This window comes from Mytilus galloprovincialis, chromosome 6, assembly GCF_965363235.1.
Source record: "Mytilus galloprovincialis chromosome 6, xbMytGall1.hap1.1, whole genome shotgun sequence".
NCBI classification, from domain to species: domain Eukaryota; kingdom Metazoa; phylum Mollusca; class Bivalvia; order Mytilida; family Mytilidae; genus Mytilus; species Mytilus galloprovincialis.
Genome location: NC_134843.1, coordinates 33522946 through 33545397, shown reverse-complemented (window position 1 = coordinate 33545397; position 22452 = coordinate 33522946). Strand labels below are relative to the sequence as shown.

General features: G+C 31.4%; 1 protein-coding gene across 1 annotated transcript; it reads left to right on the top strand.

Moving 5' to 3' along the window:
• The first annotated feature begins 211 nt into the window (after positions 1-211).
• LOC143079412 (deoxyribodipyrimidine photo-lyase-like) lies at positions 212-21820 on the top strand. Its single transcript, XM_076254743.1, has 6 exons — positions 212-1504; positions 2577-2661; positions 14294-14520; positions 15966-16160; positions 17345-17582; positions 20387-21820. Exons 1-6 carry the CDS (start codon positions 275-277, stop codon positions 20752-20754), a joined length of 2343 nt encoding a protein of 780 aa, XP_076110858.1. The 5' UTR covers positions 212-274; the 3' UTR covers positions 20755-21820.
• Positions 21821-22452: the final 632 nt, after the last annotated feature.

Genomic DNA, 22452 nt, shown 5'->3' with positions numbered 1-22452 from the left:
CCTAAACATATAATTGAAATTATGGCTGATCACTGCATTTCAGCTTCAGAAAGTAATCTTCAAAATGGTTTTCTGTACCTAAAGAAGGAGAAGACTAGTACACTAGTATGTGTACAGATTTCAGATACGACTTTATATGTGTCAACCTAAAAACAATTTTCTAACGCACCGCATGTGATATCAATAATGAAGAAACAAGAGAGGTTCCGAGATGATCAGTTCCGAACAGAGTTGCATAACGTAAACATTGCAGATGATAACTGATGAATGAACCATGAGTTCTGTTTGGTTTTCATTAGGGAGAGAATCTCAAGAGATTTTGAATCAATATTCAAATGGAAGTTGTGAAGCAGACGAATGCTTTTGCATGATCATGTCAATTGAAGGCTACGACAAAACACGAAATCATTTCATAAACTTTATAGAGAACCTGAAAATTACAAAGCCGATTTTACATAATGGTCTGGTTACCGTTTTCAAGAATTACTTCTCTGAAACAGAAGCTTTGCATTCAAAATCTAACGAAGCAGTGGGTTGTAGTGTTGAAAATGGGTTTCTCACAAGCGACTTTGGCTTTGAACTTGACATGGAACTAGCTAAATCATTGTCTCTGTCAGACTCTAATCCTAAAAAGACCAGTGGCAATACACCCTCACTCTATGATTCCAGCAATGAACCTTCTGGTTCAGCTTCCCATAGCATTACTAAAAAACCAAAAAATAACAAATCAACACCAGATTCCTTAAATGGAAACATTGAGAAAAATGATGGACACACAAAAACTAGCATCCCTGGACTTCAGGTTGCAAACTTGTCAAATCATAAACATAAAAAGAAAAAGAAGAAAGGAAATGCACTACCAAGACAAATAAGTAATCCTCCTGTTATTTATTGGTTAAGAAGAGACTTGCGGATGTATGATAATCCAGCTTTGGTAGCTGCTGCCTCATCCAATGCACCAGTGATATTAGTTTTCATATGGTCTGACCATGAAGAAGATCCGTTGGATGTTGTTGCTACAGGTGGGGCCACTAAACTATGGCTCCATTATGCCCTCAAGTGTCTTAACCAGTCCTTTGTTGAGAAGTTTGGCAATGGAATTTTGTATTATAATACAAAAACTGAAGACAGTCACAATATTATGAAGCAAATTATTCAACAAACTGGTGCAAATACTTTGTTTATTAATGATGTTTATGAACCCTTTTTGAAGGAAAGAGATAATGCTTTATGTAACAAATTAACCAAGTCAGGAATACAGTGCAATAGGTTTCATTCTTATTTGCTGCATGAACCATCATCTATAAACACAGAATCTCTAGGGATGAGGGGCATAGGGTCAGTCACTCATTTCATGGAATGCTCTCGTCAGTCTTCAGTTGAACCAATCGGCCATCCAATAGAAAGTCCAGGAATCTTACCGAAATGTACATCTTTACCAAACTCTCAAACACTTGATGAACTTGAATTAGCAAAAATGCCAAGAAGAAAAAATGGTAGTGTGGTACGTGAGATATATTCTAATTTACTCCAATAATTCATATACATACATGCCACATAAATTCAAAATTAATCTAAGTTTTGAATACATGTATCATGTGTATAATACCTTGCCAATTTCTGGTTTTCAAGTTATAATAAAAGAACAAATATATCATGGGTTATGATGTATATTGATTTGCCATACCATTCTTCTTGAGACTTACATGTACATTTTATATTGACCTTCACAATGTTCACTCTGCCTCTGGATTTGTTTGTTTTTCATGTGCATGCAGATTTAGTTACTTATATTGACTAAAAATTCAAGTAAATATATTTAGTAAATATCTAATCTGGATAAATACCTTCAAAATCTCTGAGGAGAATGAGTCATAGACATGATAGATAATTGGAAAATAAGACAAATAAATTTTGAGACAGGCATATTATAACATGTATAATATCATTTATGCTTCAATGTTCACAGGCATATATATGTATAAAAGTGAGGTTTTGCACTCCAGAAACCATTAATAATATTGCACAAGTATTTAAAAAAAATCATGCTCAAAAGTCATTGATTACAAAAATGTATGTTCATATTTTCATCATGCCAAGGAAGTATAACTAACATACTAATATACGTCCTTAATCATGCTTACAAGTTTTCAACTACCGTCATGTGCATGTATTTAAGGGAAACTTTGGTGCCAGTCTAATTATTATTATGTTGTGGTAGATCATTTTGAAAATAGTAAAATAGTAGTACTGTACTGCATGTACTGGTACAATAAACATGATAAAGATACTCTTAAGCAAAGCCCTAACACCCTAGGGTATATTTTACCTAGCACTTCTTCACCTGTGAAACATTTAGAAGTACAAACATGTACAATGTAAAATATGTACCAGAATATTTTAAAGACATATACATTTATTAGCTTTATGTACAATGTATTCTTACTTAAGACATGCATTTACATGTAAACATGTACATGTCAACTATTGGCATTTATCAATTTGCGCCAAATTTTAGTTCTGTAACTAACACCTGCATGTATAACTTGTAGTAATTTGATGATTTATGATTATAGATTGATTGGGCTGCTCCTATTGTTAAGTCCTGGAACTTTACTGAAGATGGTGCTTGGGAGGCTCTTGGGACCTTTCTTACTGAAGGTTTGTACCATACTCTTATTATATTATCACTGAACTAGTATATATATACTCCTCTGGGTGCAGGAATTTCTCGCTGCATTGAAGACCTTTTGATGACCTTCTGCTGTTGTCTGTTCTATGGTCTGGTTGTTGTCTCTTTGACACATTCCCCATTTCCATTCTCAATTTTATGCTGTGGATTTATTATGATTTGTTTTAAACCAATTGTAGATATACATCATTTGTACATGTAAAAGTTTAGGTGAACCATGATTTAAGTGTTAAATGAAATGCAAATTTTCTAAAGTCTAATATGCAAATCATGCAAATGCAGACTTTGGCAAAACTACAAAATAAAATATCCACTAAAGTTCAGTTCATCATCAATCCATAATTGGTACTATCGAAAATAAAAGAAATCACCCTTTGGTAATAGAATGTCAATATTTATAATTTTCCACATTATATAATGTTTCATTACGTATAACAAAATAACCATCACTTGAATTTAACCAATCAAATTTTCACCCTTATTTTTCCTGTGTACAAGCTTAAGCTTTAGTATTAACCTAAGGTAACCTCAAGTTTCCATAAAATTCTATCACAAGAATGTGTCCATATTACACAGATTCCCCACCTGCACTACTATTTAATATGTTCAGTGGACTGTGAAATTGATGTCAAAACTCTTAGTTTGGCAATAGAATTAGAAAAATCATAGCATATGGAACATGTGTACTAAGTTTCAAATTGATTGGACTTCAATTTCATCAAAACTTCCTTGAACAAAAACTTTAACCTGAAGCAGGACAGATGAACAGAATAATGAAGGGATGGGCAGACGGACGAATGAACATATGGATGCACAGACCAGAAAACATAATGCCCCTACAACTATTTTAGGTGGGGCATGAAAACACTGAATAAAAAAAATAATGGTGCTTTGAAAAACCCAAGATATATGTTTATGACTCTGGAACCTTTTACTGCAATGAAATGAATGATTAATTTCCTTCAAAATTCAAATTCAAGGGAATGTTTTTTTAAACCCTTTTTCATATGCAATTGGATGTGACGTACTATAATTTGGTGGTATTACACCCCTGATTACACCTAAAGAAGACTTTTTTGTTGAATAAACTGAATGTGATTTTTTTCCTTTTGTAATACTGATTATTACAGTCAAGGTTTGTCATAAGGCCAAATAAAAATATATGTGTGGTTCCAGTAACCCTACCGTCCCTACTTTTTCGGCTTAAAAATAGCCTACCCTAAAGATTTTATTGTCATTTTTCATTAAGCACTGTTGCTCCCATAGACTCCATGTAGTCCTATAATATAAGACTCTGCAGGTTCATATCATTTACATTCAATGTTTTTTATCGGATATTTTTTTTTACTATCAATGTTGAACCGCGGTTCAACATTGATAGTAAAAAAAAATATCCGATAAAAAACGTTGAATGTAAATGATATGAACCTGCAGAGTCTTATATTATAGGACTAAGACTCCATGTAAAAAAAAAAACATAAAATAAAAAAAATCCCTACCTACCTACCCTAACTTTTTTTCAGATGTAACTGGAACCACACATACTTTTTTATTTGGCCTAATCAGTTCAATAGTTTGAGAAAAATCTTAGTATAATGTAAGACAACATCTACAACAATACAAGTAAAAATTCTTCAAAAAATCTTAAATCAATCTGCATCATGATAGAATATAGTGAGGACCAATAAATGATCAAATATTAATCTCATCAGTGATCTGTCTGAACACAGTTAAATAAGATACAAAAGATGACTCTTGGATGATAAATACCACTTATGGACCTATTTGTCTTCATTATAAGGTCCCTTTTGGTCCATTTAGAACTCTGTTTTCTTCAAAATTTCAAGCTTTTAGGTCAATAAATAAAATTTTGGGGTAACTTTCACTCATTTAAGGAAGAAATGTGATAATAAGAGAGTAATTGAAATATTCGAGCATTATGAACCATCTATACAAAAGTTTCCTGAATACGCTACATTTCATAGAGGTAAATAAAAAGCTTCCGTTTTAATGAATAATTTGTTGTAAATGCTTCAAAAATGATTCAATTTACTCAACTGTATATTTATGAAATTATGACTTAGGAAAAAAGTTTTCTATTATAGCAAAATATAAGAAAAAAGGAGAAAAATTAAGAAAAATCTCCCCAAAACACTGAGTATGGCTTGCTCTGTCTATTAATATTCAGGGTAGAATGGAACCCATTTCAAGACAATTTTTGTCATAAAATGTGTTTTTGAGACTCAATCCATTTAGCATATTTCATTTTTGTAATATTTCACACAATTAGAATGAAATTTTAACAAATGAGTCTTTAAGAGAAATCAACATATTTAAGATCAAAGGTAAATGTACAGCTTCCTATATAATGTGTAAGACCACCCTTGATTTTCCCCTATTAGTCTTTCCGTGAACTTGAGACTTGCTGGCATTCTGAAACTTGAAAAATCAGAACTTAATTCAGTTTTGTTTGTACATATATATATATGTATTAATTTCCGTTTAATTAAGTCTTATATCATGCAATGTGTCATTTCTAATAAATTCTATGTAAGTTATGTAGTAAATTTTACGATTTATGTCAATGAATTCAATAAGTCCCTACCGAGTACCGGATCATCAATAAGTCCCTACCGGATCATCGATAAGTCCCTACCGGATCATCGCTAAGTCCCTACCGGATCATCAATAAGTCCCTACCGGATCATCAATAAGTCCCTACCGGATCATCAATAAGTCCCTACCGGATCATCAAATTCTTGTATCAGACACAATAAACCAAACTATGTGCATATGGTCCAGTTGAACTTTGATATTTGGATATTTGGATTTTTCTTGAGCAAACATAAAAAAGAAGATGTGGTATGATTGCCAATGAAACAAATCTTCACAAGAGACCAAAAGGACACAGAAATTAACAAATAAGGTCACCATACAGCCTTCATCAATGAGCACAGCCCTAACCCCATTATGCATAGTCACCTATAGAAGGCCATGAAATGTCAAACTTAAACATTTCAAACAAGAAAACTAACAGCCTAATTTATGTACCAAAAATTGTACAAAAAAACAAATGTGTAACACAGCCACAAATTACAACCACTGAATTACAGACTTCTGACTTTGGACAGACACATACATACAAAATGTGGCAAGGTTAATCATGTTAATGAGATCCTAAATCTCGCCTAACCTAGGACAGTGGTGCAATAATACAACATAAGAATGAAGTTCTTTTATTACATGCATATGGTTTTAGAAAAAAGTAGGAAGTTTCCGTTCAATGATAATAAGCATGATGAGTACGCCTCAACTAAGTTTTTAACTAATTTAGACAAGTCGGTAAGAAAAGATAACATGTAAATGTTAAACATTGAGACAAAGCTACCATTTATTAACAGTAATCTTATTTGACTCATTTATGATGTTTTATTTTATAAAAATGTTTGAGTTATGTCCCTTTATATGTCATTATGGATATTCTCAAGTTTAATAGTTTGATGCTAAATTTGCCCAACTAATTCTTTTCAGGGAATCAACATGTATTTCTATGGATTTAAGTATCAGATTTATGTTGTTTCCCAAACTAATTTAGACTGAAACATTTATTTTTTTTATTTGAAGGAGAAAAGTTTGTCCTAAACATACGCTTCATGATTTAATATTAGGCCACATAAAAAAAGGTAGATAAACCTCTGTTTTATAGATTTTTCTGCTAAAAAAACCATACAGACTTAAACATGTAATAATGTAAGGCAATGAATTACACTCACTTTTAATCAGGGGTAGAATAGGGGGGGGGGGGTGTTTGGAGGGGCATCACCCTTTTAGTTGGAAGAATTTTGTTGATTATTTAGGGCATGACTGGAGAGGGCCTCTGGTTCATACGAAACTGCTGGATCCACTACTGTTAATTACAGAACTATAAACAACTACCAAATAAGTGGGAGGGTTAACTATCTATAAAACAAGGTAAATTCCAGTACCAAGTCAGGAATATGACAGTTGTGTTCCTTTAAATGCTTTAGTTGATCTAGTATACGGTTTGAATTTGTAAGGTTTTATCAAATTTCTCTTTTTAGATTTACCTTTGATTTCAGTACATGTATTTGTTTATAGTTTTTTCATGCAATTTATTAAAAGTGCAAAATTGAAAAATTAACTTTTTGAACTGCAATATATTGTTTAAGCTGTATTAAAATCTACCGATTATTTTTCTTGGCCTATATATTAAGTAAAGATTTTTCGGTTTATGTATTTATTCAGGAATATGATGTAATATGATATTTAAAACAATTAAATTAGACATTGTTGAAATATCAATAAACATTATACAAAGTACTCTGGATGTGACAAGTTTTTCAAACTTTGTACTTTTATTGTATTTTTGCCATGTACATTTAATTTGTCTTAATGGGTCCTTGAGTTTATAAAAAAAATATTATATTTGCAATGACATTTATACACTAAAATGCTTTTTGCAAAAGATATATTGTTCATAAAAATTAACATTGACACTGTTTGTCACTAATGTAAGTAGCATTCCAACCTGACCCCCAAATCTGTGTGAAAAATATGCAATGTGTTAACATAAAGTTATCATCCCCCTCTTTTATATCGGTATGAACTTCTTATTTTTGTTGTGTTGCTTTGTAATTTAAAAAGTGCACTCCAAAAAGGGTTTTGCTCATTGACCTTTATTTGTAAATTTCTATGTCATGTTCATTTGATTTTGTCTCTGATGGAGAGTTGTCTCATTGGCAATCATGCCTAATCTTTACTTTTTTATATCCAATTGTTTTTCTTCAGGTAAATAAAGTTTTTTTTAAAGTGAAGTAACTTGAGATCATAAACATAACAAATGAACACCAGAGGTGGATCCAGTCATTTTAAAAAAGGGGTTCCAAGTTCCAACCCAAGATAAAAAGGGACTTTCCAACCATGTGTCCACATTCAAAAGCATTGGTCATCAAATAAAAAGGGGGATTCCAACCAAGGGAAAAAGGAGGGTTCCAACCACATGTCCCCATTCAAAATCCTTGGTCGTCCAATTAAAAGGGGGGGGTGGTTCCAACCATATGTCCCCATTCAAAAGCATTGGTCGTCAAATAAAAAGGGGGGTTCCAACCCAGGAAAAAAAAAGGGGTGGTTTCCAACCTTATGTCCCCATTCAAAAGTAATTTGGTTGTCAAATAAAAAGGGGGGTTCCACCCTGATGAAACCCCCCTGGATCCTCCTCTGACAAATCTCATAACAAGCAACTCATTTTAGAAAATATTTTATTAGTAAAATCCATATAGATAAGTTTAAACCATATGATTTATTATATTATGAGTCAGGTCCTGATTTTTAAATTCTTTAAATATATAACCTTTAGTTGGGACTGTTCTTACCTTTGTCTTAAGGATTCAACTTAACTCTTTCCTCCATAATGATGCCTTTTGATTCCACCCCTTTTACTACATAATGACGCCTTTTGACGCCACCCCTTTTACTACATAAAGACGCCTTTTGACGCCACCCCTTTTACTACATAATGATGCCTTTTGACGCCTGTGTAGTGCTGTACTTGAAAAGTCTCACCTATGAAAAAACTTTATCAGACTGGAATTTCTTTGATGAAATATTTGTTTTCGCAATGCATTAATACTTCAAACCTGACGAATCTTTTTTTATTGAAAAAACCTTATGCGAATCAAGTATTTAAAAAAAAGTATCCATGGAGGAAAGGGTTAAGTCATAATAAATCATATGGTTTAAACATAATCCTAAAATTTGAAGCATCATATTCACTGATATTGCTCCCTTGTATTATTGAACATACATAAGTATACTACATTGCATGGAAAATTATTAAATAGTGCAAGAATATTTGTCACTGACAATTGTGTGCACCATAATTATAATTTATTAAATAACCCATTTACAAACCAAAAAAATGGTGATGGCATTTATAGTTAGATTTATACAAGCCAGGTGTTCAAGTTGAAAGAAGCAGAATTATATAATGCAAGTTTATTTGCTTATATGGCCATTTTTTTTTTTAATACATGCAGTACATGCAGTTATATTTTTTTTCGGGACATGACAGCTGGTGTAAATACACATGATCCATACTTATCTACAATTAAAATTTGGTTGAAATAAATATCAAATCTCCGATTTAAAGAAAATACCTAGGTTAAACATCATCAAAAAATGAAACTGCTTTATAGCAATATTATCACATTTTTTTTTTTTGCCCCATATTTTAATTTTTTTTTAAACAAACACACATTAGTTTTTTGATTCAATTGTTTCACATTTTTAATGTAAGGGTCTTTTATAACCTATTTACAGTAAAGGTTTTTCTCATTATTGAAGGCTGTACCTTTGCCTAATTGCTTACATCAACTTCATTTCAACGTTGGTAGATAGTTCTGTCAATGGCAAACATACCACATCTCCTTTAAGTTTTATTAAGATGATTAAATTTAATTGGAGTTTTGACAGTTTCTGCATGTAAAGGTAAACAGATTATTAAAACTTGACTAGAAGTGAACCCATAATATTTGTTTTATAATGTGGTTTATAATATGAAATATATTGTTGAAAAATACAAGTGATGAATACTAATGTCCATGCACAGTACTTCTAGAAAACTCATTTATACGTGTGGGCAATTTATATATACATTTTTCTAAACCTTTTTATACATGTTATATACATGTACTGTAAATTCAGAAATTGTAGCATAAGTTTATTACTGCGATTTTTATGAAAAATGTTTAAAATGCACGATTAGTTATTGCGATTTCTGAAAAACGTGAATATGTAAAATGCAAGTTGTAATTATTGTGATACTCATGCAATTGTATTATTTGCATTGATAAAAAACTAGCAATAATTTCTGAATTAACAGTATTAATTATTGCTAACTAAAAATGCCTTCATTTGTAATTTTGAATATAACAGATTATTTTTAATTCTCTATCTTTTTTTTGAGTCCAATGTTGGTGATTGATTTGATCTGATATAATGTCCTGAATTTTTGGTGATGACACAGACAGCTGTTGTCCTTATTAAGGGCATACAATAAAGTTACAAGGGAGGTAATGACATTGCTAACGTAAATTGTTATTTTCGCGACGTCAAACTATTGTGGAAAAGATTCAGTTTTCGACTGATTTTTATCATTCAAACTTATTTAACTTGAAAACGAGTTCATGGACCCCTCTTTTTTAAAATGCCATTTGGTTTGATTACGCGAGAAGATTATGTAATTTTTTTTAATTTGATAAATATACAGCAAAAAAAGACGTTTTTTTTTTTACATTCATGAAGTTGAACATTTGATAAATATGAGTTATTTCTGAATAAAAAATGTATAAATTTTTAGAATACTTATAAAATACAGAAATTACAAAGTATTTAACAAAAAAGAATTTGTGTTTATCTTTTAAAACAAAAAAGTTATGTTTTTCTTTCGAAAGGGAAAATACGGCCACAAATCGGAATTTTGAGCAAATAAACAAAATTTTGACCTCATTTTACTCAAAGAGTAGCACATGAAGGTATATTTTTTATTCCATATTTCATTTAATCAGGTAAAAAATAGTCTGTTTGGAATTTTTTTTATCAAAATGTAAATACGGGATCAAAACTGTATTGTATGCCCTTAAGAAACATCCAATTGATATCAATCCATACTATTTTAAGCTTCGTAAACTTTTGTCCAGCCAAAATTCCTCTTTTCATTTTTTTTTTTTTTTACATTATATATACTGGTAACTTTAAATAGCTTATATCCAAGGAGTCATGAACCATAGCATGTTAAGTTGCCCTTCTTTGGATGGATTTAGATTAACCTATATGTTTATATAACTTTTTGAAGGTATCAGTCAGGATTCTACTTCGTCAAAATTATCTCCCCATTATGCCAGTTCATTTTTACAATCGTAGAAATGGAAGCCATTGTAGAGATGACACGCTGCTAATTTTGCTCTCAGAAACCAATAAATTTATCCACATTGCACCATTACGATCCTTATATGTCAGTTGTATTTTAAAAGACAAATGTCTCAACTAGTTAATGATCTTGTCTGCATTGATTCAACTTAAAACTATTGTCTGATCGGTTGTCAGGTGGAATTTTCGAAAATTCATAAACATTTAAAAAAAAATTCTAATTAAATATTTCGTGGAAGGGCAGACTAGATTTTTTTAGTGGTTTAAAATTTATATAAACCCTAGTTAACACACACAAAAAATTATAATTTTTCGAAGATATGCATTTTCATCATCCGACTTGAAAAACTGTCAAGTACTTTCAGTAAAAAAAAATAGCTATTCAAACACACCTACTATGTTTTTGTGATTCATTTGACCCATATATTTCATCTTTTAGTACTGTAATTATGCCCCACCTACGATAGTAGAGGGGCATTATGTTTTCTGGTCTGTGCATCCGTTCGTCCGTCCGTCCGTTCGTTCGTCCGTCTGTCCCGCTTCAGGTTAAAGTTTTTGGTCAAGGTAGTTTTTGATGAAGTTGAAGTCCAATCGACTTCAAACTTAGTATACATGTTCCCTATGATATGGTCTTTTTAATTTTAATGCCAAATTAGAGGGTTTACCCCAATTTCACGGTCCACTGAACATGGAAAATGATAGTGCGAGTGGGGCATTCGTGTACTGGGGACACATTCTTGTTTTTTTATGTTTTAAAGTCAACCTGTAGCTTTGATATATATAAATAATAGAATCTGAAGCGAGACGATGTATGAAATATTCTTGCTTTGTACAATATCAAGATAAAATATTCAACTCAAACACGCCCAAACATAAAAAGGTGCACTCGATTTTCTCTTATCGATACAATTAAAACCCATTTTTTAGAATTTTTCTTGAGTAACATAATGGAAGGGCAGACAAGAAAATTACTGAACTAATAGATTATTAGGTTTTCCGTCCGTGGTATATTTTTTTAAAAATCGGAGGTTATGCATTTTCTACATCCAACTTGAAAGATACCCATGTCGTCGACTTGATATTTAATTGTTCTGCTTAACTATGTATTAGATAAATTAAAAACTTATGCAAATGGTGTTATTAAAATAAAACACTTCGTAATTGAGAAAAAAATTGTAATTTTGTTTGTTTCTATTAACTTATAAAATTTTTATCACTATAGTAAACATTACAGTAAGCATTTATCGCCTTCTCTAACAAAGAGCTTCGATTCTTTTGTTCTATTTCAACGGGGTTTCCGACTGGTATGAAGACCAAATACACTTTGAAAAACAGCATGAAAATTTAATTCCCAATGAAATTGACCTCTCACATGACTTGTAAAAATTTCCTAATAATTTCTTTGTTCTTTGTTTGATGAAATATATATAACAATCTTGTGATATTTATTCTCATAAAAGCTTTTACACTATAAGGGAGATCATTGACAATAGTTGAAAAAAAGTGGGTCCTATTATACTGCCCTGTGGTAACCCACTAACTACATCATGAAGTTGTATTGTTTATTTGAATATAGATAATTTCCAGATAAAAAAATCCACCTCTGAATGTTATCCTAAATTCAATGTTTCACTAAGTCAACAGATATTGTTGAAGAAACACAGTGTATCAAATGACGAAAATGAAATCAAGGTTAATTTAGTAAACTTGGAAACAACTATCAATTAATTCTGACTTAATTTCATCCAAACTTCAAGGAAATATCTGATTTACACTGATGATACCTGGATTGAAGCCACATTGACTTTTCAAAAATGGATTTAGTGTACATTTAGTTTATTATTTCCAGAAATCACAGTTGGTAATTTCCCTTTCTTGAATATGAGAGATGCAATGTTTTTTTTCCCAAACTCTGGGATGTTTCCAATTTCTTGATTATTGCAGACTTTAAAAAGCTGTATTTATCCATATGATATGTAAACAGTTTTAAAGAAATGTACAACAGACCGTTTTCACATATTTTCCTCCATTATTATAGAGAAAACTTCCACACATCATCAACACTTTTGATATCTAGCAATATGTCCAGGTTGTTATTGTTGTAACTCTTAATAAAATCCCATAGGTATAAAAGCCAACACAAAGGTCAGTTTTAATATGCAGCGGTCACTTTTTAACACTACTAAATCAGTCCATCTTTATCTCTCCAGGTCCAGGAAAGTCTCAATAGAAAACTTATTATTGAAGACTCTGATAAATATCGCCATCTCAAGATTTATAAGTTCCAGACACAGTAACTATAAATTTTCATCAAAAATTTGTTAAAATCCAGTTTGAATAAATCGTTAAATATACTTTTTTACTGAATGAAATCAGATTCCAGTGTAGTTGCATGTAAATGGTTCGTACAAATATTTTAACACTGTAAAAAATAATTGAATTGATTTAATTTAAAATATATACAAAGACAAATGTTGCCTCAACAAATTTGAATTAATTAATTGTTTACAACATGTGGTGCACCAAATTTCTTGCATATTTAATTTACACATCAATATATTTGTTCTATCGAAAGTTTGATATGTAATTATCCTGTCAAAGTATTGAACTTAAAATAGAATTCTTTCTACAGTGGTTTTAGAGCTACTTCATTTTTATTCTTTCCAAACATATATTGCATTATAGATATTATATATAGATATGAACATATTTCAAAAAGCTGAATATGCGGTTAAATAGATATGCATCCTTGAATTAAAACAAAATTCAACCTTATTTACAAATATATCAAATCAAGCAGTTCTTTTCAAATAAATATGAAATAACACCATTCTCAGCCTTAGTCAGTTATTGAATTGATTGTCCCTATATTTTTTAATAATATTGTATCATATTTTATTTTTAATTTGAGACACCATCAACTATCATTAGTGACGGACACTTAATATTTTAGCTATGAAAGTTTTTTTTACATTTTTAGAGCAATAAACAAAATCACGAAAATGTATTACCAAAACAAGTTAAGGTATACCTTTGATAGGGGGAATAACCTTGAAATAATAAGACTCTACATTGATGATTCACAGGGGTCTGGAGGGGTGGTCCTTCATTTCTGTATTCTTAATTTTTCAGGTCATTTTCTCTATTCTTTATATAATATGAACACCCAATTATAATCTTTTTTTCTTTTATCTGTATTTTTTTACCCATTTTTCTCTTATAATTACAGTTATCTCCCCAGATATTTCATAGAGCAGTCTGAAAAAAAAGGAAATATGAAATACCACCATGTTTTAAAAAGTTAAAACATCACATCCATAACACAATCTACATGATCTATAAATGTACATATACATGTTATAAGAAAATCAATTCAGATAGCATCACATTCAGAAAAATGATGCATTCATAAATATAGCATCAAACTTCCATGATGCTAAAAGGTCCTGGGGAGAACACTGATTTACCCATTTTCTTTATTCTGTAAACACAATATAGATCATCATACTTTTTTAAAGTTTCAGTCGCTTAATGCCAGATTACTCTGGACTATTGTACTTAACAGATTTGTGTTACGGTATATTATTTAGGGCATATTTAACGTTCTGATAAGTAGGTAAAACTCATAAATATCTTTATATATTTTTATTTCAGGTATTAAAAAGTATGAGAAAGAATCATGTCGAGCTGATCATGTAAACACTTGTCGAATATCTCCATATCTACATTTTGGACAAATCAGTCCGAGAGCGATACTAACGGAGGCCAAACACATGAAATCACCAAAGTTCCTGAGGAAGCTTGCATGGCGAGATCTATCATACTGGTTGTTGTCATTGTGGCCTGATCTACCTAGTCAACCTACAAGACCTCAGTATAGGGTAATATGGCTTTCTTGTCAGCAGTATTTTCAAGGTCATTAGGGAACAACCATTAAAACCTTTTAAAAAAAAGGGGGGGTATGTTTTTTTTCCTGAAAAAATATTCTGATCCCCAACATTTTTTGTAGTCAAGCAGATGACAAAAACCCTTGTTCTGAATCAAGATTTTCCCCATACCTTATAGCGTTAAATAGTGTTGAAAACAAAATAAAATAATGTTCTCCATTTGTAGAGAAAAAAAAATTTGACTCAAACAAAAAGCCATACCCCTTCTTTGAAGATAAATGGTTGCTCCTTAAAGCTTAGAAAGCTTGACAGAATTTCAAAATATTGAATACTAAGATCTCCTATTTACACCAATTGAATAAGAAACTGAAAAAAGCAAAATTCATGATAAAAATTTGATCTGATCACCAGAAAAAAACTTGAGTTAATTTGGTTTAACAAACAAATTAAACTTATACACCGTTATACATGAACTCTACATTTACTGAAGTAAGTGAGATTGTGTAGATAAACTCTAAATGTGATATATTTTTCTAAGAAATACGATTTATCACTATCATTGTACCAATTGAACATTTCATTATTACATAACAGTCTAAATGTTACACATGAAGAAGGGTCTGGATGGGGGGGTCCTTTATTTCTGTAACTATGAATTTTGGCGAGTCATTGAAGTAAAAAAAATATATCTTTTCTGGTGGTCAATGATATTTGGTATGTAGTTGTATGAGCACAGTTCATTTCCATGCAGATTGTATGGTCCCAATCCCTCAAAATGGTTCATTGACTTTGAATTATTTGATAAGTTAACATGTTTCAGATTTCAGTATTGTCATTTCGATTTCAACAATCCAAATTACATAACACAAGATATATCTGTATCAACAGTTTTCTTTATATTATTTTCTGTTTTTTATATTCTTCCCCTTTTCTTTTAAATTCTTTATATTTTAGCACCCCATTATTCTCTACTTTTCATTTTTATTATGCCCCATTTATGGGCATTATGTTTTCTAGTCTGTGCGTCCGTTCATCTGTCCGTTTGTCTGTTTGTTTGTTCGTTCGTTCTTCCGTCTGTTTGTTCATTTGTCTGTCCTGCTTAAAGTTAAAGTTTTTTTGATGAAGTTAAAGTTCAATCAACTTGAAATTTAGTACACATGTTCCCTATGATATGATCTTTCTAATTTTAATACCAAATTAGAGATTTTCCCCCATTTTCCCGGTCCACTGAACATAGAAAATGATAGTGCGGATGGGGCATCCATGTACTTCGGACACATTCTTGTTTTGGTCTGTTTTCTCTATAAAAAAAATGACTAGTTTTCTGTTGAGTTGACAAATTATTGTTCATTGTTTATATACCTATCTTAACCCTCACGAAGATACATACTACCAATTTCCAAATTATTAATATGTGATCAATTTTATTGTTTTGTTAGCATCAAAGATGGAGTAAGAACAAATCCCATTTGAAAGCATGGCAGAGAGGGAACACAGGATTCCCATTGGTGGATGCTGCTATGAGACAGTTATGGTTGACTGGATGGATGAACAACTATATGAGGCATGTGGTAGCTTCATTCCTTATCTCATATCTCCATCTTCATTGGATTGAGGGGTACAGATGGTTTCAGGTAAGTTTGATTATTTTGATGACCAGAAGTCTGTAAGATGGGAAATTTTCTTTGCACACATGGCTAACCATATTAAGAGTTGGGTTAGTTTTGATTATATTTTTCTTAATAATTTTCCAGAATTCATAATTATTCCAGATTCAAATATCTTCTTGTTTAGTGTAGATTAGCTTTGGCATATATTAACTTCAGGTAAAAACAGTGGCGGATCCAGCCATTTTAAAAAGGGGGGTTCCCAACCCAGGACAAAGGGGGGGTTCCAACTATATGTCCCCATTCAAATTCATTGATCGGCCAAAAAAAAGGGGGGGGTTCTAACCCCCGGATCCCCCCCTCCCCCTGGATCCGCCACTGGGTAAAAAGACCTTCAGGTAATATAAAGATATTTAAAAGAATGCAAAGAGATTTTCATGAACCATGTATCCATTCCTATACATGTATCATTCCTCTACCAACTTGACAACTAAGCTATCTTTCTAATTTATGAGATGTTTTTATTGAGAAAATGTATGTAAGAAAATGTAAATATTTACAAAGTGAATCTATAGTAATTAATTACATCTGCAACCTGGCAGTGATAAGTGCAACATATCTGTATGAATGATAATTTATGTTTATTTATTCATTAGCCAATTGAGCTGTCTATTCAATATGTTTTATCATGTTAAATTGATATTAATGTACATGATTCATGTTACACTGTATTGTAATAAACATTTTTCTTTTAGCTTTCTTTTCATTCTTTCTATCTTTCTTCTTTCCTTTTGGTTCTCTTTCCTTTTTTCTCATTTTCTCTTTTCTATGTATTTTTCATTCAGAAGAAATGTCTTATGAATAAAAAAAACATTATCTAATATATTTATTTTTTTACTTTCTCTTTTCTTTTTCTTTTTCTTCTTTCTTTTTATATTTCATTTAAAAACAATGTGTGTCATGCATTAAAATCTTTATCTCATATTTTATTATAACCATTATTTGATTTAATTTTAATCTTATATCTCTCTTTTTTTTCATACATTCACTCATTCATTCATTCTTTTGTCTTTTCTTTTACTATTTTATTTTCTTTCTTTTTTTCTCATCTATTTTTCATTTTCTTTTTCATTATTTTTTTAATGTGTGTCATGCATTTAAATCTGTATATCAGTATATTATTTTATTATATCCATTTTATTTGATTTCAGGACACACTTCTAGATGCAGATGTGGCTATTAATGCTATGATGTGGCAGAATGGTGGCATGAGTGGCCTTGATCAGTGGAATTTTGTGATGCACCCTATAGATGCTGCCATGACATGTGATCCAGATGGAACATATGTACGTCAGTGGTGTCCAGAATTAGCCAGTGTTCCAAAGGAATTCATACATCAGCCATGGAAATGTCCTCCATCCATCATGAAGAGATGTAAAGTAGAACTTGGTAAGTTTGTGCACGCTAGAACTGTGGATTCTTTATTAATCACAGTGTACTTTGGATTCTTTATTACTCAAGGGGTACTGTGGATTCTTTATTACTCAAGGAGTACTTTGGATTCTTTAGTACTCACGGAGTACTTTGGATTCTTTAGTTCTCATGGAGTACTTTGGATTCTTTATTACTCACGGAGTACTTTGGATTCTTTATTACTCACGGAGTACTTTGGATTCTTTAGTACTCAAGGAGTACTGTGGATTCTTTAGTACTCAAGGAGTACTGTGGATTCTTTAGTACTCAAGGAATACTGTGGGTTCTTTAGTACTCACAGAGTACTTTGGATTCTTTAGTACTCACGGAGTACTTTGGATTCTTTAGTACTCACGGAGTACTTTGGGTTCTTTATTACTCAAGGAGTACTTTGGATTCTTTACTACTCACAGAGTACTTTGGATTCTTTAGTACTCAAGGAGTACTGTGGGTTCTTTAGTACTCACGGAGTACTTTGGATTCTTTACTACTCACGGAGTACTTTGGATTCTTTAGTACTCACAGAGTACTTTGGATTCTTTAGTACTCACAGAGTACTTTGGATTCTTTACTACTCACGGAGTACTTTGGATTCTTTAATACTCAAGGAGTACTTTGGATTCTTTAGTACTCAAGGAATACTGTGGATTCTTTAGTACTCAAGGAGTACTGTGGATTCTTTAGTACTCAAGGAAGGAGTACTTTGGATTCTTTAATACTCAAGGAGTACTTTGGATTCTTTAGTACTCAAGGAGTACTGTGGATTCTTTAGTACTCAAGGAGTACTGTGGATTCTGTAGTACTCAATGAGTACTGTGGATTCTTTAGTACTCAAGGAGTACTGTGGATTCTCTATTACTCCAGGATTACTGTGGATTCTTTAGTACTCAAGGAGTACTGTGGATTCTTTAGTACTTAAGGAGTACTTTGGATTCTTTATTACTCAAGGAGTACTGTGGGTTCTTTATTACTCAAGGAGTACTGTGGATTCTTTAGTACTCAAGGAGTACTGTGGATTCTTTATTACTCAAGGAGTACTTTGGATTCTTTAGTACTCACGGAGTACTTTGGATTCTTTAGTTCTCACGGAGTACTTTGGATTCTTTACTACTCACAGAGTACTTTGGATTCTTTAGTACTCAATGAGTACTTTGGATTCTCTATTACTCAAGGAGTACTTTGGATTCTGTATTACTCACAGAGTACTTTGGATTCTCTATTACTCAAGGAGTACTTTGGATTCTCTATTACTCAAGGAGTGCTTTGGATTCTTTATTACTCAAGGAGTACTTTGGATTCTCTATTACTCAAGGAGTACTTTGGATTCTTTATTACTCATGGAGTACTTTGGATTCTCTATTACTCAATGAGTACTTTGGATTCTCTATTACTCAAGGAGTACTTTGAATTCTTTATTACTCACGGAGTACTTTGGATTCTCTATTACTCACGGAGTACTTTGGATTCTCTATTACTCACGGAGTACTTTGGATTCTCTATTACTCAATGAGTACTTTGGATTCTCTATTACTCAAGGAGTACTTTGGATTCTCTATTACTCAAGGAGTGCTTTGGATTCTCTATTACTCAAGGAGTACTTTGGATTCTCTATTACTCAAGGAGTACTTTGGATTCTTTATTACTCAAGGAGTACTTTGGATTCTTTATTACTCACGGAGTACTTTGGATTCTCTATTACTCAAGGAGTGCTTTGGATTCTCTATTACTCCAGGAGTACTGTAGATTCTCTATTATTCCAGGAGAATTGTGGATTCTTTATTACTCAAGAAGTACTGTGGATTCTCTATTACTCCAGGAGTACTGTGGATTCTTTATTACTCAAGGAGTACTGTGGATTCTCTATTACTCCAGGAGTACTGTAGATTCTCTATTACTCAAGGAGTACTTTGGATTCTCTATTACTCCAGGAGTACTGTAGATTCTCTAGTACTCAAGGAGTACTGTGGATTCTTTATTACTCAAGGAGTACTTTGGATTCTTTTATTTTCGTTGGTACCAATTTTTGTGGATAACAGAAAACTTGCATGTTGTATGTTGTTGTTGCCATGCTGACAAGCCTATAGAAAATTTGTTATTTGTTGACCTGTACCCACAAAATTCACAAAACAAGATATCCAACAAATAACAATGAATCGTTCCACAGTACATATATCTTGATACAAGTGAACTATGCATTTAAGTGTACAACTAAAAACAAATGTCCTCTGTTGCAGAATTTAAAAAAAAATCAATCCCCTAAAACTCACTCAAGCTCTGGTCCTGCTTCAGTGATCCCTTAAATCCACCTCTGCTTCAAAGAAAATATGATATAAAACATAGGTAGCCCTCAAACATGTCAAATATATAATAAAACAGAACTGATTGGATATTTTATCATACAGTATTAGAATATTGTACTTTTTTCAAAACAAATTTCAAGATGGCATGGCATTTAAATGAAAAATAACACCATCACATACAAAACCTGTTCATAAAGCTGTGTAAATCTATATACAGTTATCTTGGCAGTTTACATTATTCTTTTACACTTACAGCAGCTATCACAAGTCAGTGCCTAAGTTTTTACATTATATCATGAAAATACAATTTGTGATAGTAAGAAACTTCAATTTATCTAGAAATATGAACTCAACTATCTAAACACAATAAACAGTACCCAGTATATAGGTACAAAACCTTTTTTTCTCTAAAGTTCTGAAAAAGAAATGAAATGATGGTTTAAAATTTTTTATTTCATTGGTTGTTTTCGTATATTTCAGGCAATCAGTATCCTAATCGTGTCATAACCGATTTAGAAGTGGCTAGAGAACAATCATTAAAGGATGTGGTAGAAGTCCGGAAGAAGTTTCCAGATTTTGTCGATCGTCGGTCAGGAAATGACCTTGTACCTGTAGACAATGGACGACTACTTATACCTGTAATTACAAGAATGGAATTTAAATATAAGACAACTAATCCAGAGGCTAAGGATAATCCACACACAGCTGTTTTACGTGGCTATCGAAGCAGAAAAAGGGACGAGGCTATAGCATTTGCTAATGAGAGAGACTTTCTTGCCAGTACAATGAATGAATGTGTTCAGAGACAAGAGAGACATCAGAAAGCTTTAAAACAAGGAAATTTTTAACAACATATGTAACACCTCTTACTTTTTAACGATGTCATGAGAAAAGCTTAGTTTTATAACTTATACCCATGAAGCATATTTGCACAGTAAGTTTTCTGTTCATCCCAAAAAAATGTGTATGGATACATTTTCTTTATTTTTTAGTTTTTTTTCTTTCAAATTTATTTTAAAATAGTTTTGAAAATTTTTGAAAAAGTTCTACAAGTTTAGTATTTACAGAAATAATTGATACATGTTTTTCGTGTTGTACGTGTAGTTGATATTTTGAAAATAAAAATATAATGCTAGATATCTGCAAAGGATTATCATTCATTAATACTGAATAAACAAGAATACAAAGCTTCGTTAATCTTATAATGCAAGGTTTTAAATTATGCTTTAAAGTTATAGTTTAAAATTTGGTATTTTACTCAAAAATAGCAGTTATCAAGAAAAAAATGGCTGCAGTTGTAAAAATATTTTGGATTATAAAAAAATATATACATATATTTTTTTTGTATCCTTGAATAACAAAATCAGTATAAAACTTAAAATTGTATCAAGGTGTTCATCTGTAGCATCTGACTTCACACTCATCATTGCAAACGAAATGATGATTTTTAGTGGTTTATTTAACTTAAAGGTTTTACATGATATGACAGGAAGATAACGGTGTAAATATGAGGTTAAAGTTTAAATCAGGTTCTATTGTTCAAGAAATATTTAGCTTCTCAATGATCGAAATAAGTGTTTGTCAAAATGATATAAATGCAATGAAATTTTTCAGATAAAGTGTGTGGTTCAATTTTTTTGATTTTTTGTATATTATAGTTATATTATAGTTTTGTCAAAGTATGAAAGTAAATATTTTGTAGTAATTTTATGAACATTTTGTCAAGGTGTTTGATACCATTTTTATTTTTATTCTTAATATCTATGATATTATTAATATCTACCTCATATATTTACATTATTTATGGAATGAAAATTGAAAAAGATCTATGCAATTAAAAAAGAGTTAAATCATGTATTAATGCATTTAATTTATTGTGTAATATTTATTTTAAATAAAGCTTCAGTTTTGAAACACTGGTTGTATTTATATGATCGAATATATTAAATTGTTATGTGTTTAAGTTGTTTGAATGAACAACAAGTGGATGGATTAGAATATATTCAGATTGCATTGGTTTAAATTGTCAGAATATTTAAACAAGCACGCACACACACACCCTCTTACACTAATTTTAAGTTTTGGTTTTTGCACATTGGTCTTTGTCTTATCTAAAGGTGTGAATAGGGATTTATAGAATAGAGAAAAATGGACCAAAAATATAAAGAGTATATATGAAGAATAATTAGGTCTAAAATATAAAGAATTGGCAATAATGTATAAATAGAGTAAATAAAAATGGCCTAAATATTTCAAAAATACAATGAAGGACTCTCTTATAGACCCTTATGTTAAGATGTCACATCATGTAGTAGACCACATTGATGTCCTCGCCAAATAAAAACGCCATCTCAAAGCATTTTCAATAAACTAAACCTGCGAAAAGTATTTAAGCCAAATTGGAGGGGGTTTCTGATTCCCACTTCCCCCTACTTCCCAAATTTAAATATTGGTTGAAGGAACTTTTCCAGCATGTCCCTATTCTTTTACTCCTTCTCTTCCACCGGTTCGATTCATACCCCCTGACTCCTTAGAGCTACTACCCC

Excerpts from the sequence above, each read along its gene's own strand:
- LOC143079412 (XM_076254743.1), top strand. The coding sequence starts at position 275 with ATGAGTTCTGTTTGGTTTTCATTAGGGAGAGAATCTCAAGAGATTTTG. Across the intron at positions 1,505-2,576 it reads GAAGAAAAAATGGTAGTGTG|ATTGATTGGGCTGCTCCTAT; the intron begins GTACGTGAGATA and ends TTATGATTATAG. Across the intron at positions 2,662-14,293 it reads TGGGACCTTTCTTACTGAAG|GTATTAAAAAGTATGAGAAA; the intron begins GTTTGTACCATA and ends TTTTTATTTCAG.